We start from the raw sequence: 22,015 nt of genomic DNA, 5'->3' as shown, positions 1-22,015 counted from the left end.
GGTCGAACTTTATGATAAAAGTCTTTAGAATTAATTTCTAAAAATTTAATAAGGGGAATAAATTTACTTAATATATTCTTTAAATCCTCATAATTTTTATCAGTCCAATCATTTAGATTAGATATATTTTCTAATTCAGGTAATTGGTTAATACCCCATTTAATCAAAGATTCCCAAACAACTGATTCTTCAATATTAAAAGCACGTAATTCATATTCTTTAAGTATATAATAAAGCATTTCTTTATCTAATAATAGAAAATCCTTTGAAGTAATAAATGGTCTAGTTCCCACAAAAATGGATTTGATGCAATGATTTTGTAACTTTTTGTATTTTTCAAGTTTAGATATAGTAAGAAGAACAATAAGTAAATTTTGTAAAATCCAAGTTGATTTTTTTTCAATTAAATAATTTTGAACACTATAAAATAATTCATCAAAGAGTAAATCATCAGATGTAATTAAAAGATCAAGAATATCTTTGCCTGCTTGATTTGTCAAATTAATTTCACCGATATAAATATATCTTTTTTTTTTAAAAAAAAAAAGAGAAATTGTAAGTTAACCAAGACTTTATTTAATAAATATTAAATTATAATAATAACTTACTCTAAAATCATCTTAAAAGTATTTGGAGTGATATTTGGTTTATTTAATATTATCATACCATCCTCTTTTGTAATAGATTCTTTCAAAATTGCATATTTAAAATATTGAGAACGAGCACGTAAAATATTTGAATGTGCTTTAAATTCTTTAATATTTTGATATTTTCCAACTTTTATAATAATATCATAATCATCAGAATTATTTAACATTGAAGAAAAGTTTCCTAAAAAGGTAGAATGAAAATCAATATTCATTTTTTAAAAAGATTTAATATTTTTCTTAAATAAAATGGTTGAGCGTGAATTTTAACAGTCGATCTTTATTCTTGACCAAATGTAAAGCTTTTATGCTTTTATGGACTTATTGTTAACCCATATTTGGTAATTTCGGTAATCTCATGGTAACAAAATTCCGATAATCCGAATTTTCCCAAATTTGTATTCTAGAAAGAAAATTTCTAACCAAAATTAGAATGAATCATATGATGATTTGGTTGTTGGTTAATGTCGGCTGAATTTATTACCTTCTTAGTAATCTGGCTGACATTTTCGTTATTCTGGTCAGTCATATGATTGAAGATCATTTTTTAATTTTTGTTTAAAGAATTAAATACCAGCGTCATCTTGCATTATTAATCATCGTGGCAAAAAAAAAATATTATAATTATTTTTATTATTTTACCTGTTCTATTTCATTCATATTTTTTTTTTAAAAACTTATTTATATTTTTATTTTTATTTTCAATAAGAATGATTTTGAAATTTCATTCAGATTTTTTTGAAGATATTTCTTCATTGCTAAATGCTGACAATTATAATGTTATTATTAAAGTTGGAGAAAATGAGGATACAAAAGAATTTTATGCTCATACAAATATATTAAGAGCACATTCTCAACATTTTAAATATATAATTTCAAATGATATAATTCAAAAATATAATATATTGACAATAAATAAACCAAACATTACTCCTACCGTTTTTGAAATTATTTTAAAGTATGTTTTTTCTAATTTGATAAGTAATTTTTTATAAAATTTTGTTTTAACATTTTTTTTATATACTGTACATATATATATATATTTGAAGATATTTTTATACGGGCAAATTTAATATTGAGAATCAATCAGGTGAAAATAATTTTGATCTATTGATCGCATGTGATGACTTGTTTCTTGAAGAATTAGTCAAATATGTACAATACTACTTAATCGATAAACAAGAATCATGGATTCAACAAAATTTTGTTCTTATTTTAAATATAATATTTAATTTACCTAATTTTAAGAAATTACAAGATTATTGTATTAGTTTCATTTGTAGAAATCCTTTAATACTCTTTAATTCAAGTGATTTTCTATTACTTGATAAGTACATTCTTTTTCATTTACTTAAAAAAATTCATTTATATGATAAAGAATTGATTATTTGGAATTCTTTAATTAAATGGGGTATCAAAAAAACACCTGAATTAGAGAATAAAAATAATTTAACTAAAGAAGATTATGGATATTTAAAAAATACATTAAGTATTTTTATTCCCCTTATTAAATTTACTAATATTACTTCTGATGATTTTTATGATAATGTTCGACCTTATGAAGCAATTATTCCAATTGGTATTTATGATGATATTATGGAATATTATTTAGTTAAACAACCTTTATTAAAAATAAATATGAATATCAAATATCAACCTTCCTTTCCTAAAAGTCATCATTTAATAAGAATCCAGAATTTTAAAACTAGGAATCAAAATCAAATTAATGAAATTACTGAAATTGAGGAATAACATTTACTGAACGCTGATTAACAACAGATGTAAATATTTATATATATTATTTTTATGTTTGGGAGTTAAAAAATATTAATGTGTATATAATGAGAGGTTAAGATAATTATTATTACAAATATCAATACCTTATATTTATCACTTAGCAAATGTTATTTTCCATTGTAACAGTAGAAATACTAAAATATGAAACCGAAATTGTATAATATAGTAAAGCTATTTTGGTCAAAGCATGTACGACATATTGTATGAAGTTATTTAATGCAAAAATTGTAAGAGGTAAATACTAGTTGTAGCCTGTTGCATTGCAACAAGATTAATCATTAGAAAAAAAAAAAATTCCCAAAAAATTATGTATTGTAAGAAATAATTCCTGAAAATTTTGTACTATAATGATCCATAATTTATTATTAATTTATTGAACAATTATCAGATAGTTAGCATTTCTCAAATTCAATCTCTGTGTCGTTGGTAATTTCTGCTAGTTTTTTTCATTAAATTTTCAGTTAACTAAAAGACCTATTCGAACTAGTACAAATATTCCACAAATATTACAATCTTTATTTCAAGAACACTAATCACATTCTATACTATATTGCGTTATTTATTATACTAAAATTTACTTTTATACCTTTCATTGAAAAGTAAGTAACACGAATTTAAAGGTTATATTTTATAAAAGTTACCAACGTCAAGATTTTAGATGATAACCTTGTTTCATCAGAATTCTTCATTGGTAGTCGACATTATGTCACTAGCTTGGAACCAGTCTAAAAATCTTTATCCATTACAGTAAAAACTTAATGCTAGCCGGCAATAATTTTTGACTGGAATTAATTCACTACGCAAAATTCCGGCCAGAATTAAGCTTCAATTTGGAAATATAAAGTTTTTATTAACGCTTATCGAAGTATAATTTTACTATGTAATTTTACTAATATAAAATAATAAGTATATAGAATGAATTTTTAATCATGCAACAGATATATATGGTTAATCCTAGCAGAAGCTATATTATCTCTAAGTTTTAAACATTTCTTTAATGTTAATTTGTAAAATGGTCCTAATGATATAGAGCTTGGAACGGTTAAGAGTTTTCCATCTTAATAAAATCATCCAAAGTAATTTCCGTCGAAAAATAAATAAAATTTCAGTATTGTCGATCTATTGTAATTTGACCAAATATGAAAATTATTGATTTATTATGAACTCATAGTTGGTAATGTTTAAGTACAGAACATCTAGTTTGAATGATTTTAATTTATTGATTGCATGTGATCATTTGCTTCTCGAAGAATTATTCGAATATATACAATGTGACATAATAGAATAACAAACACTTTGGGTTCAAAAAAAATTTTGTTCTTGTTTTGAGTCCTATATTTAATTTTATACCTAATTTTAAAAAAATTACAAGAACATTATATTAAATTATATATTCCTTATCGATTTTTTAATTCAAGTTATTTTCCGTCACTTGACAAACATGTGCTCTTTTACTTACTTAAACAAGATAACAAGATGATTTTCGTAATTATATTGAAGAAGTGATCATTTGGAATTCTTTGATTAAATGGGCATCGAACAAACACCTGAATTAGAGAATAAAAATAATGAAGAGTTAACTGATGAAGACTATGAATATTTATAAAATACGTTAAGTGAATGAGGCTATTATTCCAATTAATTAATATTTATGATGAAGTTATGCCATATTACTTAGTAGAGAAATCACAATTATATATTTATGATTCAAAGATTATCAAACAAGGGTTTTTTAATGTAATTACTAATTATATTGGTAAAAAAGTATCAGAAGATTCAACTGTGTATATTCGTGCTGAAGATGTTCCAATATACAAATTTGAACTTATTTATCGTGCTAGTTGGGATTCATTTGGAGATATTGGAGATATTAAACGTAAAAGTGCAGTAACAGCAAGCTTAATTTAATATTTATCCTGAGAATGTATCTTTTTGGAGGAAATATTATGAAGATAAATTTAAAAACAACTAATATTTATACTATGAAGAAATGAAGCATATAAAGTAGTTAAATTACCAAAAGGAAAGTTATAGAACGACCTTTACCTTAAAAAAATATAAATAAATTATTTTAATCTTCATTTACATACAATGTAACCTCATATACAGTATCAGGCAACGAATCTTAATTTGTGTTAACTATAATTAAAAATTTTACGCTATAAGAATTCTGCTATTAGATACAAAATAAATGAATCTATGTATAGTTAAGGTTACATTATTTGAACAATTTAGTTTTTATTAAATATTCAACGATGTCATCCAACTGTCAAATAAGCCATTAGACTATTTAGACTTCACCAAAAGCAGTAATATTTTGAAGGAACGTGTTTACCTTCTTTTAGACTACTAAACAATGAATATCTGAAACTCTATTGTATGACCAATAGAACTCTCCTTAAAATTATGATCGGCTTTACCAAAATTATCCTGGTTGTTTACTTGACTTGATTTCCCGATGAAACTTGCTCGATTTTATTTTTACCGATATACATTATATTGATTTATGAAATATTAAGTAGGTAAGAGCCAATGTAATTGCAGTATACTTTTATTTCATAAGGCAAACATGCATATGGTTATATAATCATGCAAACTTGCTATAAGCCAAATACTAGCCAAATTCAGAGTAGATTATCAAAATAAATGATATGACAGCGCCATCGAAAAAATATAATTTATAGTACACAGTGTGAAAAAAATATACTTGATCAATCAATGTAGACTCCTTATAAAAAGATTAAAAAGGGTTAAGCTTTAATTGAATAATAGATAATCTTAGAATTGTGTAAATTGTGCGACTCAAATTGTGTGCAACTCAAATTGTGCGCTCAAATTGTGCGACTCAAATTTGTGGCTTACAATAATAAATAGAGACTATGATTTATGGTATCTTTTTTCCAACATTTCAATATTTTTAATATTTTTGAAATATGTCACAACTCGTTGAAGATTGTCTTAGGATTATTTTTACTGAATTGAAATATGTTCCAAATTCTTTATATTCATGTATTTTGGTGAATAGATTTTGGTGTATTATAGGAGTACAAATATTATGGGAAAAACCTTATGAATTTCTTCTTAATCATCGAAGTTTAAAAAAAGCTTATCATATAAGGAATTATGAAATTTTACAATTTATTAAATTTTATAATACAATAATTGATTTATTACCAACATCTTCAAAGCAGTTATTAATTGAAAATAATGTTATTTCAATTTCAACTCCTTTTTTAAATAAACCATTATTTAATTATATTAGTTTTTCTTCCGAAATTTCACCAAATCTTATCAATGAGATGGGACTTGGATTAATTGAAGAATCAATTTGTTCCAATGAATATCAGGAAAAATATAAAATATTAGAACAAGAATATTATAAATTATTTATCAATAATTGTAAGAATATTACAAATTTTCGTTGGAATACATCATTACCCTTATATCAATATCCTGGGGCATCAACTTGCTTTTCTCAACTTCGTACCCTTGGTATTACATGTAATCAAAGTTTGATTTCAGATAAATTATTAGGAATGGCGCAAATTTGTCAAGATATTGAAAATTTGAAATTATGGAATTATGATAAATATATTCCAGGATTAATCAAATTTATTGATAATCAAAAAAATTTACAATCACTTTACTTACATAATAGCATAAAAGGTGAAAGGAAAAGTATACAATTAAGTGAAACAATAGAAAAAAAAGCAGTTACATTAAAACGATTTTCTTTAGAGAATGTCTTGCTCTCATTAAAATTCTTGCCATCATTAATAAATTTAGAGCAATTAAAGCTTAAATTTGAAAATTATTGTTATTTATCAGAAAAAGACTGGAAAAAGTATTTATTAATTGCTTCTTTTCCAAAACTTCAATATCTCAAAGCACAATATTTACCACCTCATGGAGTTTGTAGGTTAATTGAAAATTCTCAAAATATTAAAGAAATTGATACATGGAATAATTTTCGGGGGGGAGATGCTGTATATAATATAAAATTATTCAAAGTAATTGCTAAAAATTGCCCAAATATTGAAAGCTTAATTATTAATACTTATTTGAAAAATTTAGGTGGTGTGAAAGAAATTATCTTAAATTGTAATAAATTAAGAAAATTAGACATTTGTTTAAATTTTGAAGAAGATGATGGTGATGATCATGAACGTGAAACTATTTGTGATGAAGTATTAAATTATTTATTAAATTATTCACCAAGAAATTTTGATGAATTTGCCTTTAATGAAAATTGGAGGTTTTCAGTTAATAATCTAAAAAAATTTTTTGAAGGTTGGAGAGGTAGAAAACCAATTAAATTTATCACACGTTTTGATAGATGTTATCATTTTACCAAAGAGCATGTTGAAATTGTACAGAAATATTATGATGAAGGAGTAATTGATAAAAATACTAGTTTTTTATATGGCGTGAACGATTATTAATGTTATAATTATACATTATATTTTTTCATATATATTCTATTTTTTTTTCATTATATATTCTATCTTTCATTATATATATTATTTTTTTTATATATTCTACTTTTTTACTAATAAAGTTATAATTAGTAATTATTAATAAAATTGTTTGTCTTTATGGTAAGTTGTGTCAAAAGTACAATATATGTTCTTAATTTATGCATACTTATACAGAAACGTGATATTGTCGTGAATGATTGTCTAAAATTTTTTTTCGCTGTATTCAACATCATATGCTTCTAGAATTTACAATTCCCAATAATTTTATGAATTATAACTAGTAAATTATTGCGTTTAACGCCATATGTTTCCAGAATTTACAGTTTCCTATAATTTGTAAAAATAATTGGTAAATTACTATATTTGTAAGTTCCAGAACATATAGAGATTAAATAAATTTTATAAGATTGAGTTAGATCAGATCAGATTGGGTTGTTGACTTTTTCGGGTCAATTCGAACTATCTAATCCAATTCAACCTAGATTTTCAAAGCTTCTATACCTCTCTTTTTTGATGTAATTGGTATATGATTAACCATCAGGCCAGACCAAGCATAGAAAATAGTATTTACATTTCATTCAAATCAAAGTATTGAAAAGATAAGAATAAAAAATATTTTTAATAAATATTTGAAATGGCAATTCGATTTATACTCTCTTGATGACTTTGATATTGCTATATGAAAATGGAATTTTCAATGGTTGAATTGGCATTATAATGGAAATTCATAATGAAGACCTTATAGATTTAATTACAATGGAAAACCAGCTTCAAGACATCAATTTCCTATTTGAGTGCTTTTGCTTGTTTTAACAGTACATAAAACTCAAGGGCTAACCCTACCAGATATTACAGTGCCATTAGACTCACAATTAGCTGGGCCAAGATTTGGGATTCTTTAACTTTAACTGCTCTCGATTATGACTCAATAAAAGGTCATAATGGAATATAGTCACCTGCAAGATAAATATGATAAATTATTCTCATCTTTTGGGTTTTAAATATATAACAAGATACATAATTATCATAACTTTTTAATAATAATATTTAACATTTAAATACAAATTTAAGGCTTGTCAATTATATTGGTTCATTTTAAATAAAACTGTTTAAAGCTCCCTGTTATGTTTAATGTTTACTTGTTAGTGAAAAAAATTTGATTAACCGGAACTGTATTAACACTGATGTCTTCGGAATAAAAACTAGAAAAATGATCATTTATCAAAGTTTTTTCCAAATTTTTTTTATAGGGTTTTATTTCTTTTAATGAAAAATATTGGGTACCAGAAAAAAAGCGACAATAAGAAAACTTTATTTCAGATACACGATTATTGTATGATATTAGAAAATACATATTAACAATATATGGTAACAATTTTAACATTATTTTTTTACTATTTAAATATTATGTTTACAGACAAGCTCTAAATTCGAGTCATGTCGGAAAACAAATTTTCAATTAAGCGTAGAAAATATATGACAATGCCTTTAACGGTGAGTCTCATTTATTAGTTAAAAAAAAAAAGATAGTAATTTCATCGTAACTTGAAATAGAGTTATGAATTATCATAATTACACGAGAAAACGTGTGATTTTTTTTTTACAAAAAGGAAAAAAACGTTAATAAAAATATTATAACTTGTTTTTGAATTTTTTTTTTTCAAAATTAATTTCAGCCTGTTAATGAATCCATCGGAAAGTTATATAAAAAATAGGAATAAAGAATAATCACATGTTATAAAAAAAAAAAAAAAAAAAAAATTTCAATTCGTTAATCATTTTATTAAAAATTAGCTTGAACTGTGGTTTGAAACCACAAGTTGAACCCACAGTTTGAACAGTTGAATCAAATTTGAAATGTTCAATCACCTCATGTCAGTTTAGTTTCAAACTGCTACCAGTAATCCAGTAAGTGAAACATTCAGTGATTGTTACATTAATGATTGACAAGTGTTGCTGATATTTAATAAAAATAAAATATAATAAAAAAGTTTGATAATGACTACAGTATTAAAAATACAACTCTGTACTATATTTGATTATCAGTAAAAATATAAATATGGATAAGATTTCTTTTGATTATATAACCTGAAAAGTATTACATTTTATTTTACCAAATAATTATTATAAACTTTTAGCAAAATTTAAATTTAATCGTGATTGTGAAAATTGTATTAATAATTTAACCAGGCTATAAGCTATGTTCATTCTTGGTTTTTTGATTCCAATTTAAAAAAAAACTAGTTAATAATATTAGATAATCCATTAGACAAAGATGATTGCATTCTTTACAAACTGCTGTTTGTAAGTTGACATACAAATATATATATTAATTATAGCCACCGTTGGCCAGAATTATCAATTTTTACCGGCACTATATTTTTTTAATGCTGGTCGATCGTCATAATTTCAGTCACTGGTGATCATCACCCCGCCCCCGGTGATAGTTAGAAAAATTCTTAATTAAAACACTAAAAGATTTGTTGGTTGCCGATCGTACTAAAATAGAAAAGCTTGATTTGAAATGTATTTATATAATCAGCAAATCAATACCAAAGATGGGGGATCAGCATCTTAAAATGGAAATCACTCAAAAACTAATCTTATGTTAACGTTAAGTTAACGTTAACCTATCATGACATGTCAATCATTTCAAGTCATAGCAATAACGTGACGCGCCACCCACCCACCCATAGGGTGATATTGCACTTATATAGAATGATCTTTCTTGCTTAAAAATTATGGGATAAAATTTTTAGCAAATCATGTGAAAACTGAATAATTTTTTTGTTAGCCAAAAATGATCAACAACCGGATGACAAATTTTAATATTACAATTTGTTTGTATTACTTATTTAAATATAGATACATTTTTTTTTTTTATTTTGAACCAAAAAATAAACAATAATCAAATGGTAAATTTTCATTATCGTCGTCATTACATTATCGTTATAATTAAAGTTCCCTGCCGAAATTAGGGAGTTTCGGCATGTCAAAATTGTCAAAACTATTTTGACATGTCAAAATTGTCGAAACCTAAAAATATTACATTTCGCGTAATAACTCGGCGTCCAATGATCATGGAAAGATGCACCATAGCTCGTTGGAATCGTCTCATAACGACGAGTCGAATGGTGGCTAAATCGTCTTTCTACGATCACTGGATGCCGAGATATTAAGCGAAACGTCAAAAATCGGCATTTTGTATTTTGCGATACTGCGCCATTTGACGTTTCACTTAATAACTCGGCATCCAATGATCGTAGAAAGATGCACCATAGCTCGTTGGAATCGTCTCATAACGACGAGTCGAATGGTTGCTAAATCGTCTTTCTACGATCACTGGATGCCGAGATATTGAGCGAAACGTCAAAAATCGGCATTTTGTATTTTGCGCTACTGCGCCGTTTGACGTTTCGTCTATTATCTCGGCATCCAATGATCGTAGAAAGATGATTTAACCACCATTCGACTCGTCGTTATGAGACGAATCCAACGAGCTATGGTGCATCTTTCTACGATCATTGGATGCCGAGTTATTAAGTGAAACGTCAAATGGCGCAGTATCGCAAAATACAAAATGCTGATTTTTGACGTTTCGCTCAATATCTCGGCATCCAGTGATCGTAGAAAGACGATCTAACCACCATTCGATTCGTCGTTATGAGACGATTCCAACGAGATATGGTGCATCTTTCTACGATCATTGGACGCCGAGTTAATACGTGAAACGTAATATTTTTAGGTTTCGACAATTTTGACATGTCGAAACTATTTCGGCATTTCGGCATTTCTACAGGTTTTAGTTTCGACATTTCGACAATAGCCTGTAGAGTTTTGGCAGGCAACTTTAGTTATAATGCTATCATGAAAATTTTTTCAGGGTAGTAATTCTAAAAATGATTAACAATCAGATAATAAGATTGTTGTTTTATTATAATGTTATCATAAAATTTTTTTTTCTCAACAATTGGATGATAAAATTAAATAAATGTTATATCAAGTAATTTTTTATTTTGAAACAAAACAATAAACAACAACTAAATGGTAAAATTTCATTATCATTGTCTTATTATTATGATATTCAGTTATCATAATTTTCCAGAACTAAAAATGATCAACAATCGGATAGTAGAATTGTTTTATTACAATATAATCATGAAAAATTTTTTTCCAGAGCCGTAATTCCAAAAATGATGATAGTAAATATTAAATAAATGCTTTATCAAGTAATAAACAATCTTTCTGTATTGTTATTTAAAGTTAATCACATATTCTGATATATATATTTTTTTATTTTTAAACCAAAAAATAAACAACAATCAAGATAATTAACCTTAAAATGATTAACAAGTGAAATAACTAAGCCAAAAATGATTAACAAGCAAAATAAACCGAAAATGATCATCCTTTACCAAATGAGAAAAAAATTATGTTAATAGCTAGTTAAGAGTAATTTCTCATTTTTTTTTATAGATATGTTAAATATAATCAAAAATTTTACAAATAAAGTGAAAGTTATGGTTTGGCTAGAAAAGCCCGGCGAGCGAAGCGAGCCAAATGAAATTGCATCATCATAATAAATCACATGAATATTTAATACACAATCACATGATCTACCAGTAATTTTTCCACCAGTTAAAATTTAGAAATTCTCTTTAAATCTTAAAAACTATTTATCATAATAATTATGATACTGTATGGTAGTATAAACCAACTTAATTAAAAAAAAAGTCAGAATTATTACAGTTCTAATTATACTATGACTATAGCTCCCTGCCATGTTTAATGTTAACTTGTTATATATGACTTTTTCTTTATAAGCTCAGAAATTCAAGCTAACTAATAGCAAAGATTTATATTATCATATCTTTTTTGATATATTTTTCTAACCAAATTGTTATTTAAATGGTATTGAAAAATAATTGGCTATACAGAAACTGAATAACAAATACTGACTATTAGATTGGAGAAGCTAAGAAATTAAAGGTTTCACTTGTTATAGTTGAAATAATTGGATTTGCTGCTCAGACACGTCACGTGATCATTTTCTGAAAAATTTTTTATAGGGAAAGAAACTTAAAAAAACGTTTTTTAATTAAAAACGCCGAACCTGCCATTTCCATTAAAAAGAATAAAAATTCGCTTTTTTTTTAATTAAAAAAGTCAAAATAAAAAACGTTTTTATGTAACTATTTTTATATTTATTTATTTATTTAATTTTTAATTTATTCTTATTCTATTCTATTTTATTTTATTAAAAAAAAGATTTTATTTATTTATTTATTTATTTTTAAGAAAAAAGAAATGGGCATATAATTTAAAAATTCACAGAAAATCGGTAAATTTACCATAAATAAAAATTTAATATATTTAGCATGATGTCTGGACATCATGTACATACATCATCCTACATATAACCGACATTATGTCTAGACATCAGCCTTTTGCATTCAAACAATTTGCATACACTTACAGGGGGTGACAAATAAGCATCATACCACTCATGTCGCTGAGATAATTATAAACAACGTGAACGCGGCAGTCACGTGAACGGTGACGGTTAAAACGGTCGGGAATCTTAACCTGTTCCTAGGGGTATACACTCTTATCCTGTACCCCTCTTACGTCATATACTAATTTATTTGTTTATCAATAACGATAATATACAGTACACTTTCTCTCGCTTTTTCTTTCCCCTTTCCCCTTTTCTCTTTTTAAATAAAATTGTTTGAGCAGCTATAATGGTATTAAACTATTTAAATATATACTTGGTACTAGTTGAAGTTTACCGGAGTTTTTTGAAATTAAAAACTGTGCCGCCCCTGTTTTTTAACTTTATTATATAGTTACAACTTAACCAAAGCGAACGCGTTTTCAAAGGCTATTTTACGGGTATGAGAGACTATTTAAATATTAATTTTCATCAAGTTATTTGAATATTCATGAAGTTATTCTTAATTTTTGTTATATTTCGTGTAGATATTATGTCACGTAATTTAAAAATTAAAAGTATAATCTATGTTTGTTTATTAAAATTTAATAAAGTACAAATAAAATCATTATAAACTGAAATATACATGTCAAAGAAATATTTGAAAGTTTTTTTCTTTTTAATTTTATGTGTTATTGCTTTCTTTCGTTCCTATTTTTTTTGCGAAATGAAAAATATTTTCTAAGATAAAGTTACACAAATTTTGTGGCTCGATTTTGAGCCAATCATATTTAAGAAAGTGGGGGAACAGGATAATATCATATACCCGGGGTACAGGTTAAGGATCCCTAAAACGGCACATCCCATTTTAGTCACGTGATCTTATTGAAGTATTTGCAAAATGTAACCTTTTGATCAACGATAATATTTCTTTTTTTGGTTATGAAAGGTAAAACTGGCACAACATGAAGTTTGATCAACATTGCATTTTATTAATTTATCACGGAGTTCGGAATGAACAAACTTAAAATAATTCTTTCTTTCTTTCTTTCTTATTGATTATATTATGTCCACTCTTCGATATGAATTAATTGGTACAACAATTAATAGAATAACAACATTAACAGATAATAATATTTACAATGATATACACAAACAATTTGAATTTAAAAAACAAACAGTCCTTGCTGATAAAATTCTTACAAATGATGAAAAAACTTATGCAATAAGATGGATAACTAAAAATTATGATCGAAATAAAGTTATAAATAATGATGGTACAAAAAGAATTTGTGAAAATTGTAACCAAGAATGTTTAGCCACATTATACTGCGAATATTGTATCCGAAATTATTTAAAAGAAAATTTTTCAAATTGGACATCTGGGAATGATGATATTGATAATTTAATACAGAAATGTCAATTGGAAACAACTAGACCAAATGTAATAGTTGAATGGATACCATATAGTAATTTAAAAAATATTAGATATTTAACAAAAGGTGGATTCTCAGAAATTTATACAGCAAGTTGGATTAATGGAAGATATGATGAATGGGATTATGAAAAAAAACAATTAAAAAGAGGTGAAATATCTGGAATGCAAAACATGGTGACAGAAGTAGTACTCAAAACGTTAGAAAGTGTTGAAAGTGCAAATCAAAGTTGGTTTGAAGAGGTTTGTATAATTATATTCTAAATTTATCATATAAAATTATGCAGACTTTGTATTAATATGAGCATTTTTACAAATTATTGCCTTTTAGGCTAAATCACATTTAACTATAAGTAATAAATGGGCGGTTGTTGTTCGATGTTATGGTTTAACTCAAAATCCATCAAATGGAAATTATATGCTTGTAATGATGAAAAGGGATATGGATTTAAGAAAATATTTACAACAAAATCATAATCAACTTACATGGAAAAAGAGAATCAATATTACTTATGATATAATTCATGCACTTAGTTATATTCATGATGAGGAAGCAATTCATAGAGATTTACATTCTGGAAATATATTATATTCTCAACTTAATAATTCTTGGTGTGTTAGTGATCTTGGATTTTGTGGACCTGCTGATAAATCTTCAACAAGTATATATGGAAATCTTCCTTACATAGCACCCGAAGTTATTGTTGGAAGAGAATATACTTTTGCATCTGATATTTATAGTATTGCAATTCTTATGTGGGAAATTTCATCTGGGCAACCACCATTTATAAATTATGAACATGAAAATGATATTGTAATGAATATTATTAATGGTATAAGACCAAAAATTGTGCCAGGAACTCCATTAGAATATAAAAATTTAATGAAAGAATGTTGGGATGCTGATCCATTAAAAAGACCTGATGCTAATGCACTTGAGATAAAAATGAGAAGAATTAATTTACATTATCAAAATATGTCAGATGAATTATTCAAATTAGAAATGGATAATTTAGAAATGAATAAAGTAGGAGCAAATTACACAAGTAGCAGTAAAATTCACAACTTTGGAAATCTACCTGAACCAAGAAATGCAACAGAAGGTATGAGTGTATAAAATTTTATTAATGAATATATTTATTTAAAATATATTATTTAATGTTATCTTTTTATTATAATAGAAGAACAAGAAGGTATAGCCGTATAAATAATAATTTCTACCATTTTTTGGTAACTAATAATTTAGTTTTAAAATACTTTATTTTACTACTAATAGAATTTCATAGTAAATTGTATGATTTTAACATTCCTGACAATAGTAAGTAATTATTAACATTACAGCATTGAATTATTACATAATGATGTTTAATAATTGATATTTATTTTAGTTAGTGATTTTAATAAATCAAATAAGCGAAATAGCAAATCATCAAAAGTAATTACTATTTTTAGAGGTAATATATTTTAATTATTATCAAATCGAGATTGTTTTATATATAAATCTTGTATCTTAATTTTTAGATAGTAATAAAAAATTATCTAAATTATTTAAAAAGTTGCAAATAAAGTCAAATAGTAAGTAAATTACTAACGAATAAAATTACATTATCAATTTCATTTATTTAACGTGACTTTTATTTAAAATTTAGATGATGAAAAGGAAATAACTCAACAACATGTCAATGGTAGGTGAAAATTTTACGTAACAACACACAATTTTTATACTATTTTAATTTTATTTTCTTTATAGATGATGACGAAGTATATAATAATCCAAATCTTCATTCAGAAGAACAAGATGAACTGGAAATTCCTGATGGTAAGTTCTTAAATAAATAAGATTTCTTTTTAAAGCAAATAATTAATTTATAATTTGTTATTTTTTAACTTTAGATGGATTTTGAATAAACATTTAACAATGTTTTTTTTTATTTTTTTAAATTATTATCATTTATTTATTTATTTATTTATCATGGATTATTTAAACACTAAGACTAGAATAGTAAATGTTTTACAAAATTCTTAGTTTGTAATTTAAATAATCTTAATAAATTTATTCAAATTATTAAATATATTTACTACCGTATATTGATTTAAGTATATAAACATTGTAAAATCATGACAGATTATTCCATTCATTATACACGAATTCATTGAAATGTCATTTTTAACCTCATGAAAGTATGACAAGAAGCGACGTTTAAAATACAAATATTGTGCACACGTTCTATGTTAAAATTTTATTTTTATTTATAATAAACAGGTTATTTTTTACAATAACCTCTTGTATTTCCTATTTTAATTTATTCTATACCAATTAAAATGGAATTATAGCGATATAATTTTTTTTAGTAACATAAAATGATGGAGAATGTTATATTTTCTAATAATGAGAATACATTATTTATACACTCAACTATGACGACTTTATGTTGATATTTTATACCAACTTGACTCAATAATATAATAAAACATGTCATCACAACTCTCAACAAATTCTTTGTAGAAATGCACACGAACCGTCACTTTTTGTAATATTTCATAGCAAATGACAATATCTTATAATTCGCTATTCGTTTCGAAACATAAATTTATTCATGGTCACATTGCTTTTAATACACATTGAATCATGGAAACAATATTTTATTACCGTTCATAATTCGATACGATTTATGTCCGAGCCGATCATCAATGACAAAATTACATCACAATGAAATCTGTGAAAATGTGAAAGTTCAAAAAGAAAAAAATAATATTCATTAAAAAATTAAATCTCCTCCATGTATTAATAATGTAATAGCTGTGTAATATATTATTGGGAATTACATAATATTTTTTTTTTTCGAAATAATATAAATAATATTATTTACATCAATTTATTCTTACATAAATAAAATTTTGCATCATTTATATTTTATTTTATGCCTTAAAAAGTTTAGAAAAGAAACACATGATGTTTGGTATACAAAGTTACTCATTTTTCATACTAATCATTTTTTGTTATAAAAGAAAGTTATACGTACAGTATGTGATTTTTAATTAATTATACGAAAAAGAAAAAGAAAAAAGTTGAAAATAATGACGTCAGATGCTATTGCAAGACTTATAGCAGATTTTAATGATTTAAAGGAAAAATGTGCTCATCAAGTAGAAGAAAACCAAAATCTTAAACAAAAAAATCAAAACCTTCAACAAGAAATTCAAATTTTAAAAGAAAAACTTCAAGAAAAAGACAAGCAACTTGAACTTCAAAAAAGTGAAAATCAATATGAAAAACTTGAACAAAATATTAAAAATTTAGAAAAGCAAAAAAGTGAACTATTACAACAACTAGATCAACTTGAAATAATTTCCCAAAACATTCGAAATAGTTTAGGAATAAAAAATTTAAATAAAGTTAATGATAATAAAGTACAAGAAAAATGTGAACCTTTAATCAAAAAAGATAATCATGAACAAAAAAATCATAATATTAATAACCAAATAATCTTATCTTTAAATAATAATATAAATAGTAATGATTCCTCCATATACTCATTAAGTAAGTAAATAATGTATTTCAAAATTATCAATTTGATTAAACATTAAAATTAATTTTGTTTATGCAATTTTTAAGGTTTAGGAAAAAATACAGAAAAATCCGGGATTTATTCCGATATTCAAGTCGTGGTTGGATTAGATTTTGGATCAGCTTCCTACGCACGCTCTCTTCATAAAGTTGGAAAACAAGGAATATTCCGAAGTAATTCGTATCAGCAAGACAATAAAATACTTAAGCAAAATGTATATAAAACGTTATGTTGCGATACTCAATTTAGTAATTACCTCAAAATTGTTGAATTATACAAATTACGTCTGGGTAACTTGTCGGATAGTAATTCAAAATCAAATTCTTATCTGTATGAATATGATCTGCTTAGAAATATTGGAAAGGTAATGTGTCTTATCTGAATTATCTTAACGTTAATATTAATTAAATTATTTACTTATTTAATTGAAATCTCTAAGAGTACAAAAGATATAATTGCAAGAAGTTATCCAAATATTAAATACTTTGAAAATGTATTATTTGTTCTTACTGTTTCTGAGGAGTATTCAGAAAAAGACGAAGCTATTATGAGAGAACGTGTTCATAATGCAAAACTCGTTAGAAATAAATCTTCGGAAAAGATACAATTTATTACAGAATGTAAGTTTCAAGTAAAAAAAAAAAGAAAATTAATAATTATTTAAATTCATTTTTTTTATTTGATTTTTTTTTACTTTTTTACTACAGCTGAGGCTGCAGCAACTTATTGTATAAAAAATGAATTACAGAAATATAACTTATTATCTACAGAAGGTAAGATCGTAATTATTTATTTAAATTACTTTAAAAGAATTTTATTTAATTAATTATCATTTAAATATTATAGAGCCATTTATTATTGTTGACTGCGGCGAAAGTACTATAGATATAACTACTCACAAGTTGGTTAAAAATAATCCATTACAATTAAGCGAAATTACCAATCGCGTTAGAGATTTCTGTGGAAGTATATTTATTGATAAAGAAATAATTACATTTTTACATGAAAAATATGGGATTGATCCATTATTAATATTATCAACGAATGGTTATTATTTCGAATTACAAAATATTTATAATATCTGTCAACACTTAAAGAAGACTTTTGCAGTAGATAATACGGAATTTTATTATACGCTAGATGTTGAGGAAAATTTTCCATTTTTACCGCGCAGTGTCAGTAAAGAAACAAGAGAAATTATGGAAGAAATTAACTGGTTTATTGATATTAAATATAATGATATAAAAAAAATGTTTGATACTGTTATTGATAGAATTATTCGTTTAATACATATCCAACTTTCAAATAATAAAGAAACTTGCTCAGCAATGTTTTTAGTTGGAGGTTTCGGTGAGAATAAATATTTGCAAAGAAGAATTAAACAAGAATTCCATCATACTGTGAAAATTATTTCAACTACTGAACATCTATCAACTGCAATTTCACGTGGAGCGACGGATTATGGAATATCATTAATAAATTCAAATTCAAATAAATCAGGAAATAAAAATATTATTTCAACTATTCTTAAACATACTTATGGTTTTCGATTTGCCTCAAATTGGAAAGAAGATAATAGGAAGACTTCTGATGGAAAAATTTCAAATTTTATTTCTTTGGTCGAACGAGGCACTAAGGTTTCACCAGATCAGATCTTCACTTTTAATTTTAAACCCGAATCAGGTCAAACACATGCAAAATTTGAAGTTTATTGCACAAATGAAGAATCTGCAACATATGTTGATGAAGTTGATGGACCAGGAATGAAATTACTTGAAGTATTAAACGCTGATCTTCCAGGTAAGTTTTAGATGCCATATTTTTTTTTTTTAATGGAAATGGAAAATTAATACAATTAAATCTTTATTATTAGATGCAAATCTTGACAACAGAAGCATTAACTTTGGATTATCTTTTGGTCCAAATAAAATTACTGCATTTGCAAGTAATGAACTCAATGGACAAAGATTTGAAATTAAATTTAATTATTAATACTGTAGATCGAAAGAATTTTAAATCACAATAATAATATTACACAAATTATGAAAATTTTATACTTTTTTGATTATAATGTGAAATGTTTTATTGTTGGTTATGCATTTTTTGTGATAAATTTGCTTGATGTTAAATTTTAGTAAAGACTGTTAACTAATTTTACCATTTAATAGAGTGTTAATTTGATATTTTGAATTATGTATTTTGATAATAAAATTTTAGTAAGGCTGGTAAATTTAATGTTATAACTCAATTTTATGTGACAAGTGGCGTATGTCAAGTATGATGATGCATTTGATGCAATAATTTTATTATAATTTTTATCATAATTTTATTACGAGTAATCATTAAGGCATGTGATTCGTGTGATTTTGACCGTGGCTAAATGTAGTTAATTCGGTTATTTCATTCGTTGGCCAAACATTAAATTCTAACATCATAGATAAAAATAATTCAGCCTTCCTAATCTTTATACCCTAATCCTATTTTATCACCAAAGATAAGTATTTTGTGAATTCTACATACTAAGTGTTATTTATAAGTAAAATAGAACAAATTTTATTAAGGTATTATGAAATATTAATTTAAGTAATAATTTTATTTAGTCTGCATTTTAAAAAATAAACAAAATTATTTACAATGACAAATTATTGTAAAGTATACTAGTTGTAACTAAAAATTGATAAACAATTTTGAATTTAATTAGGTACTTTTTTTTTAATATATAATCATTTTAATTTTTAATAGATAAAAAAGTACTCTATTAGAAATGATGATAAAATTCTTAATTTATTTGAAAATCCAGATGCAAAAATTATATTATGATTCTTAATTATTAGCGGACAAGGAAGATGTCATAATTTTAAGAGCAAAATTTTTTTATTAGCCGCTTTCTGATACCAGTGAAGGGCCATTTCCAAGTCCTTCTCTGTCCCTTCACCTTTGTAGTATTGTAAGGCAAGATTGTGCATTGACTCTTTATAACCCTTTCCTGCCGCTTTCTGAAACCAGTAAAAGGCCATTCCCTGAATACTATAATAAAATTTTTAGTTTAGAATGTCCCTTTAAGTATATAATATATAAAAGTTTAAATTTAATCAAAAGTTAATTTAACCAGTTAAAACGATTTTCAAATTTTAATTCTGGCCAAATTCATAATGTCGGCCTAAATTTAAATAAATTTGAAGAAATTACAAGATCAATGTTCTAATATCTTAATGTAAAAGCCAATTTCGCAAACCATTTTAAAAATTTTTCATGAAAGTTCCTTTTCTATCGTAAATTTATTTTATTTTATTTTTTTGAAACAATGTAGTCATTTATTAGAATTTTTCGGAGTGTTTAATTTTGGATTGTATTAAATGTGAAAATACTAAAAAATAAAATTCAGTCTTTTACTATATATTAAATAAAAATGTAATTTTTCTTAATGTATTTTTTTTATTCGTGAGGATATTAAGTGTCGGGATAATCAGGATTGTGAGCGCCGAGTTTGTGTTATAACAGATAACCGGAATTCTGATCAGAATTTCATAGTAAGTCCGCATATCAAAAAAAAAAATCCATTTATTGTGGTGGAGTATAAATTAAACCACCGATATACCCACAAGTAGTTAAGCAAACCGTTTCTAAGTGATGGAAACAATGAGAATATATAGTTATTTCCACCACGATATTCTCTCCTGGCTGAAAAAATTTTTTGGGATCATAATTATCAGCCCGCGTGTAACTATTTGATCCTTGATAAAGTGAATTACAATCAAAGTTTCCACTCGAACAATCATTCGCATTTAAGATATCTGTTCTAGTGTATCCATTTACCCATAAACGTTTATGTTCTGGTATAATAGTATAAATATGGGAGTTATTTCTATTAAAAAATGTATAATTGCTAATAATCATTGGCCCCTGTTGCACACAACATGGGAAATTGCCAGGATTTTTTTTTGAGTGTAGTCCTGTTAATAATAATTCGACTTGATGATTTGACAGGAATTTAATGCCTGAAGTGGCATCAAAATTAGTACCATCTCCTTATTACCATAATAAAATAACAAGAACGTAAAAAAAAAAGAATAGATTATTAATATTAGCTATCTTAAAAAAATATAACAATAAATAAAATTCGTTCTTAGATGACTTACTACCGCATTGATCAAAAGCTTTAAAAGCAATAGTTTTGAAGAATATAAGAAATGATACAATAATAAAAACCATGTACTTCATGATTGATGAATTTTTTGTATAATAAAATAACTATAGAAGCTTTGATTCTGCTAGTTTTATTTATAAGAAAAGATTATCACATTAGGATTCCGTTATTGGTATTATTTTAAAAATATCGCCCCTTAAAATCCATCCCCTGTAAAAAAAGTCAATCCGTTTTTTATATTCCGTCTTTTTCCGTAAAAGGCTCATATTTCCAGAATTAATAACCTTATATCACAGGCTCAATTTTACGGAGTTTTACAGAAATAACTGATAAAATTTTTTATAGGGATCAGCAAATGGCTTTATGTAATAATTAATTGATGGGATGATCTCACTATCAAGTATAAAAAACTCTTTCCGTCGATCCTTCATAACAAAATTTTAGGAAGAAGAAAGACCTTTTTTTTATTAACAAATAATGATAAAATACATAAAATAACAGGAAAAAA

General features: G+C 25.3%; 6 protein-coding genes across 7 annotated transcripts; 5 read left to right on the top strand and 1 right to left on the bottom strand.

Moving 5' to 3' along the window:
- Positions 1–1,357: 1,357 nt before the first annotated feature.
- OCT59_005961 (uncharacterized protein) lies at positions 1,358–2,399 on the top strand (the record flags this gene model as incomplete). The annotated part of the gene is made up of 2 exons (XM_025331693.2): positions 1,358–1,605; positions 1,697–2,399. 2 exons carry the CDS (start codon positions 1,358–1,360, stop codon positions 2,397–2,399), a joined length of 951 nt encoding a protein of 316 aa, XP_025183858.1.
- Positions 2,400–4,064: 1,665 nt separating this feature from the next.
- OCT59_005960 (uncharacterized protein) lies at positions 4,065–4,352 on the top strand (the record flags this gene model as incomplete). The annotated part of the gene is made up of 1 exon (XM_066140954.1): positions 4,065–4,352. The coding sequence occupies one exon, from the start codon at positions 4,065–4,067 to the stop codon at positions 4,350–4,352; it is 288 nt and encodes a 95-aa protein (XP_065997792.1).
- A 1,025-nt stretch (positions 4,353–5,377) lies between these two features.
- Positions 5,378–6,886, top strand: OCT59_005959 (uncharacterized protein; the record flags this gene model as incomplete). Its single annotated transcript, XM_025324876.1, has 1 exon — positions 5,378–6,886. One exon carries the CDS (start codon positions 5,378–5,380, stop codon positions 6,884–6,886), a length of 1,509 nt encoding a protein of 502 aa, XP_025183859.1.
- A 7,079-nt stretch (positions 6,887–13,965) lies between these two features.
- Positions 13,966–15,695, top strand: OCT59_005958 (uncharacterized protein; the record flags this gene model as incomplete). Its single annotated transcript, XM_066140953.1, has 10 exons — positions 13,966–14,034; positions 14,123–14,144; positions 14,775–14,894; positions 14,973–14,984; positions 15,068–15,109; positions 15,180–15,245; positions 15,313–15,366; positions 15,441–15,476; positions 15,542–15,610; positions 15,685–15,695. 10 exons carry the CDS (start codon positions 13,966–13,968, stop codon positions 15,693–15,695), a joined length of 501 nt encoding a protein of 166 aa, XP_065997791.1.
- Positions 15,696–16,869: 1,174 nt separating this feature from the next.
- On the top strand, positions 16,870–19,352 carry OCT59_005957 (uncharacterized protein; the record flags this gene model as incomplete). Of its 2 annotated transcripts, XM_025331694.1 has the most annotated exons (6): positions 16,870–17,332; positions 17,408–17,724; positions 17,800–17,980; positions 18,068–18,133; positions 18,207–19,160; positions 19,234–19,352. In XM_025331694.1, 6 exons carry the CDS (start codon positions 16,870–16,872, stop codon positions 19,350–19,352), a joined length of 2,100 nt encoding a protein of 699 aa, XP_025183860.1. The 2 variants fall into 2 exon arrangements, with proteins under 2 accessions (XP_025183860.1, XP_065997790.1); XM_066140952.1 differs by lacking the exons at positions 17,800–17,980; positions 18,068–18,133; positions 18,207–19,160; positions 19,234–19,352 and having other exon boundaries at positions 17,408–17,742.
- A 1,569-nt stretch (positions 19,353–20,921) lies between these two features.
- On the bottom strand, positions 20,922–21,581 carry OCT59_005956 (uncharacterized protein; the record flags this gene model as incomplete). The annotated part of the gene is made up of 2 exons (XM_066140951.1): positions 20,922–21,388; positions 21,500–21,581. The coding sequence occupies 2 exons, from the start codon at positions 21,579–21,581 to the stop codon at positions 20,922–20,924; spliced, it is 549 nt and encodes a 182-aa protein (XP_065997789.1).
- Positions 21,582–22,015: the final 434 nt, after the last annotated feature.

Source organism: Rhizophagus irregularis, chromosome 14 (genome assembly GCF_026210795.1).
Source record: "Rhizophagus irregularis chromosome 14, complete sequence".
Classification (NCBI taxonomy): Eukaryota; Fungi; Glomeromycota; class Glomeromycetes; order Glomerales; family Glomeraceae; genus Rhizophagus; species Rhizophagus irregularis.
This window is presented reverse-complemented; position numbering and strand designations above follow the sequence as displayed.